Raw genomic sequence first — 5,030 nt, 5'->3', positions numbered from 1 at the left:
CAGACCAGACTGAAGGGCAAGTTCCGTCTTGCCCCAAGTCTCCCCATCGTTATCTTTTTTTCCACCTGGCATTCATATGCAAATATTGCTGTAACATTCTTCAAAGAAATCATATCGTGACAGCCATCCTTCAGTGGCTACAGGCAGCAAAATACAACGCAAAGAGCTTTCTTCATCTCCCAATGTCAGTGAAGTCTCTTGTTCCAAATCAACAAAGCCAAGGTCTTCCCTGCTTTTCAGTGCACCGTGTCCGAGGGGAGCTCACGTTTCCGGGCAGAATAGCTTTGTGAGGAGGTTCAAGATTTTCTGCCGCAGGTCCCACTTGTCGCCTATCCTGCGCAGCTGCAGGGCGCACTCCGCCACCACCTCCCGTTCTGCAGAGCACACGCACGGCCGTCAGCCACCCATATTTGGTTTTAATTCTAATGAGATCTTGGCAATATTGTAAATAAGGCCTCTTTTTTATCAATATTAACCCCCCCCTCCGCGTTCACACGGGCGGCCGCAGCCGCATCCTGCCGCCCGCGGCGCGGCGAGCCCAGCCCCCGCTCCGGGTGCTGGAGCCGGCGGGCAGCGGCCCGGGCGGAGAAGCGCCCCACCACCACCCCGCTCCCTTCACCCTCCAGTACCTGCGGGAGCGGCGGGCGGCGCGGCCTTGCGCAGGGTCCTGCCGGTCATCATCGCGGCGGCTGGGTACGGCACGACTCGGCCGCGGCAAGAGAGTGCGGGCGGGCGGAGCGGAGCGCGGCCCTAAGAGCGGCGGGGCGGCGGGGCGGCGGGGCGGCGGGGCTTTCCCCGCGCCGTGACGTGGGGAAACCGCGCGGGAATCCCACCCCCTCGCCGGGCAGGCGGCGGCGTGCCAGAGAGCGCCCCGGGCGGCGCGGGGCCGGGGCGGGGGCGGGTGCCGGGCCCCGGGGACAGCGCCTCCGCTGCGAGACAAAAAGGAATGGCGGGATGGTGTGTGCTTGAACAAGAGGAGGTGGAGGGATGGGGTGTGCTTGGAGGAGAAGAGGTGTAGGGCTCGGGTGTGCTTAGGGAAGAGGAGATGGAGGCATGGGATGGGCTTGTGGTGGGCCAGGAGGGGTGGAGGGATGGGGTTTGCATCTTCTGGGCAAGAAGAGGTGGAGGGGTGGGGTGTGCTTGTGCTGGGCAAGGAGAGATGGGAGGGTGGGCTGTGCTTGTGGTGGTGGTTCGGGAGAGATGGACGGGGTTGTGCTTGCGCTGAGGAAGAGGTGGAGGGATGGGGTGTGCTTGGACAAGCAGAAGCAAGGGATGGGTTGTGCTTGTGGTGGGCAAGAAGATATGGATGGATGGGTCTGCTTGCTCTTAGCCAGGAGATACTCCTGATACAGCACTGTGATGGTGACCTTGGCCTCAAACAAGTCATAGAGAAATGAGCTGACCCATATCATGTGCCATTTGCAACTTAGGGCCTCCCTCCTGCTGCTGGATCCTCCCCGTGGCAGTGCAGTGCCCACATGACGTGTTGCTGGCTGACATGCACCGGGGTGTGCTTACCTGAGCTTGCTGTAGTTTTAGATGATGCTTTTTACAAGAAACAAGAGCTGGAATTATAAAGTCACCCTCATGACTTTATGATTGTTGCACAGTGTTAGGAGAGCTGCCAGTGATATATGAGTTACTCATCTGCCTCCTGTCTCTCGGAAAGTTGATATTTGGTGTGGTGGCACATAGGATGGACTTTTGTTTTTAGGGGGAAATGAAAACAGTTTGACATAAAGAGAGCACAGATGGGCCACACACAACAAAGAACTGATTTGTGGCTGAAAGCCAGTAAATGCCTACCTCTCCTATCAAAACACAGCTTCAAGCAGGAAAAGACACTGCGGTATAATACAGACCCACAAGGGGCTGTCAAGAAGCTCCTTTCTGTGGGATCAGAGCCTCTGAAGTCAAGTGTCTAGAAATGCTGATGACTCTGAAGTTTATTAGAAGAGGAAACTTTCACCAGCTCAGCTCGGAAAACCTTTCCTCTGCATATGTGCTGGAAGCAATGCCACACCTGAAACAGGGCTGGGATTTCTCTCCCTGCATAGGAAACCTCAGCCCCTGGCAGAAGGAAGCAGGCACAGTGGTGCCATGGGGCTGGCATGTGGGAGAGGCAGCTTGCAGATAGGGCATTTCTCAGGGTGAGATGTCCAAACAAAGGCTACAGCTGGATGAGGCTTTTGCATGGCCATTCCCAAGACAGCAGCTGGGCTGCAGTGGGTGCTGGCTCTGGTAGCATCCCACAGTGTACTCTGCTGGGTTGTGACCTGGCGCCTGGTGTCAGAGCACTTTAAGCTGACCACAGAGGAGTTTTCTGAGATGGTATTGCCTTCATCCCTCATCCTTTGGTATAAAACCTATATGGCATTGTCACGAATGCAGGTTTGTGAATCCTGCTGATTATGTCAATTTACTATGAATGAGTGACTTTACACAGTTTGATTTAGTAACAGTTAGAATTTACTTGTAGCAAATCACAGAATTTGATTATAATACTTTTAATAGCACTCAATCATCAATGATTAATAAAGTGATTAGACAAAATTGATCAAAACAGTGACTTAGTTACAGATTCAAAGATGGCAAGGTTCACTCTATTACTACATGGAAGCGCATAAAGGAAAATTAAATTACACTGAGTTGGAATGATTCATAAAGGGATTGCGTATATAGGGGATAAGGAGGACCCTCCCATTGAGTCACGAGGTTCAGAATAGACCCCCTTGCTTTCTAAACTTCTCAGAGAGGAGCCTAGGTGCAGCCGGGCCCACTCTTAGTCTCAGACTTGGTCAACGGTTTAGGAGAGTAATGCTATAAGGATAATACAGCAATATAAAACTCCTTTTAAAATTAAATCATACATCTACAAACTACTTAAATTGCTTCATGCATGCACACTCACAAGTATAAATGCATATATGGAAATAGTATACCTGTTAAAAATTCCCCTCGACTTTAGTGAAATACTCACATCTAATGCCTTGGCATTTCTCAACGGGCGGGAGTAGAGTTGTGAGAAGTGAAGAATATCAGCAGCCCAGGCTCCATTGTCGATCTCCGGCAATGGAGTTCTGGCAGCAGCAGACTTTCGGAGTCTGCTAGTTTCGCGGACTCTGAGAGGCGTTTCGATCAGAGGGAGATGCTGGTGCAGCCCGTGGCGGTCCAGGAGAGCTCAAAGGGCCTCACTTAGGACTGCCGTTTATAGGATTGTGAGATGACTGACTTGAATCACCAGTAAATTTCCATCCGAGCCACAATTTGGGTCGGCTTGTTGTTGGAATTCCAGCAGCGATGATACCACCCTGTTTCAAGGCTGTCTGGGGTAGCTGTTTGTTCTCGTTCCCCTCGTTAGCCATAATATGAAGATCTTGATAAGGACAGGGCCGCTCTCTGCTCCATCGATGTAGGAGTTTCTGGTACAATTAAGGGGCGCTTAACTGACCAACTCGCTACACAAAAGCTGCGGCCTGGAATTCCTGAGATAGTAAAGTGGCCGAAGAGGAAAGAAAAAACAACAGAAAAACAGAGGGGGGGGGGGGGGAATGTACCACCACAAGAATATAGGCTTATTTGCTTGACTTGATGTGTTCAGGGTTGTTTTTCAGCTGTGTGTCCTGGTTTTGACTGGGATAGAGTTAATTTTCTTCCTAGTAGCTGGCATAGTGCTGTGTTTTGGATTTAGTAGGAGAAGAATGTTGATAACACGCTGATGTTTTTAGTTGTTGCTGAGACCTGCACAGGACGTCAAATTTTTAGGAATAAAATGGCAAGATGGACGTCGTCAGATCCCAATGGATGTGATCAACAAAATAACAGCCATGTCCCCACCAACTAGCAAAAAGGAAACACAAGCTTTCTTAGGCGTTGTGGGTTTTTGGAGAATGCATATTCCAAATTACAGCCAGATCGTAAGCCCTCTCTATCAAGTGACCCGGAAGAAGAATGATTTCAAATGGGGCCCTGAGCAACAACAAGCCTTTGAACAAATTCAACGGGAGATAGTTCATGCAGTAGCCCTTGGGCCAGTCTGGGCAGGGCAGGATATTAAAAATGTGCCCTACACCGCAGCCGGGAAGAATGGCCCTACCTGGAGCCTCTGGCAGAAAGCACCAGGGGAGACTCGAGGTCGGCCCCTAGGGTTTTGGAGTCGGGGATACAGAGGATCCGAAGCCCGCTATACTCCAACTGAGAAAGAGATATTGGCAGCATATGAAGGGGTTCGAGCTGCTTCGGAAGTGGTTGGTACTGAAGCACAGCTCCTGCTGGCCCCCCAACTGCTGGTGCTGGGCTGGATGTTCAAAGGGAGGGTCCCCTCTCCACATCATGCAACCGATGCTATGTGGAGTAAGTGGGTTGCACTAATCACACAACGGGCTCAAATAGCAAACCCCAGTCGCCCAGGAATCTTGGAAGTGATCATGGACTGGCCAGAAGGCAAAGATTTCAGAATATCGCCATAGGAAGGGGTGACGCATGCTGAGGAGGCCCCACTGTATAATAAATTGCCAGAAAATGAGAAGCAATATGCCCTGTTCACTGATGGGTCCTGTCGTCTTGTGGGAAAGCATCGGAGGTGGAAAGCTGCTGTATGGAGTCCTATACGACAAGTCGCAGAAACTGCTGAAGGAGAAGGGGAGTCGAGTCAGTTTGCAGAGGTGAAAGCCATCCAGCTGGCTTTAGATATTGCTGAACGAGAAAAGTGGCCAGTCCTTTATCTCTATACTGACTCATGGATGGTGGCAAATGCCCTGTGGGGGTGGCTGCAGCAATGGAAGCAAAGCAACTGGCAGCACAGAGGCAAACCCATCTGGGCTGCCGCATTATGGCAAGATATTGCTGCCCGGGTAGAGAACCTGGTTGTAAAAGTACGTCACGTAGATGCTCACGTACCCAAGAGTCGGGCCACTGAAGAACATCAAACCAACCAGCAGGTGGATCAGGCTGCTAAGATTGAAGTGGCTCAGGTGGATTTGGACTGGCAACATAAGGGTGAATTATTTATAGCTTGGTGGGCCCATGAC

The 5,030-nt window shown here is 51.3% G+C and overlaps 1 protein-coding gene across 1 annotated transcript; it reads right to left on the bottom strand.

Moving 5' to 3' along the window:
- Window positions 1–261: 261 nt before the first annotated feature.
- On the bottom strand, window positions 262–681 carry LOC142596542 (phorbol-12-myristate-13-acetate-induced protein 1-like). The gene is made up of 2 exons (XM_075725699.1): window positions 630–681; window positions 262–374 (listed from the first exon to the last, which is right to left on the bottom strand). Exons 1-2 carry the CDS (start codon window positions 679–681, stop codon window positions 262–264), a joined length of 165 nt encoding a protein of 54 aa, XP_075581814.1.
- Between the last annotated feature and the right edge of the window lie 4,349 nt (window positions 682–5,030).

Source organism: Pelecanus crispus, chromosome W (assembly GCF_030463565.1).
Source record: "Pelecanus crispus isolate bPelCri1 chromosome W, bPelCri1.pri, whole genome shotgun sequence".
Taxonomy (NCBI): Eukaryota; Metazoa; Chordata; class Aves; order Pelecaniformes; family Pelecanidae; genus Pelecanus; species Pelecanus crispus.
This window is presented reverse-complemented; position numbering and strand designations above follow the sequence as displayed.

Bases quoted from the DNA above. Each gene is read 5' to 3' on its own strand.
- LOC142596542 (XM_075725699.1), bottom strand. From the start codon at position 681: ATGATGACCGGCAGGACCCTGCGCAAGGCCGCGCCGCCCGCCGCTCCC. The intron at 375-629 runs GTACTGGAGGGT...TGTGCTCTGCAG, and splicing joins GCCGCCCGCCGCTCCCGCAG to AACGGGAGGTGGTGGCGGAG.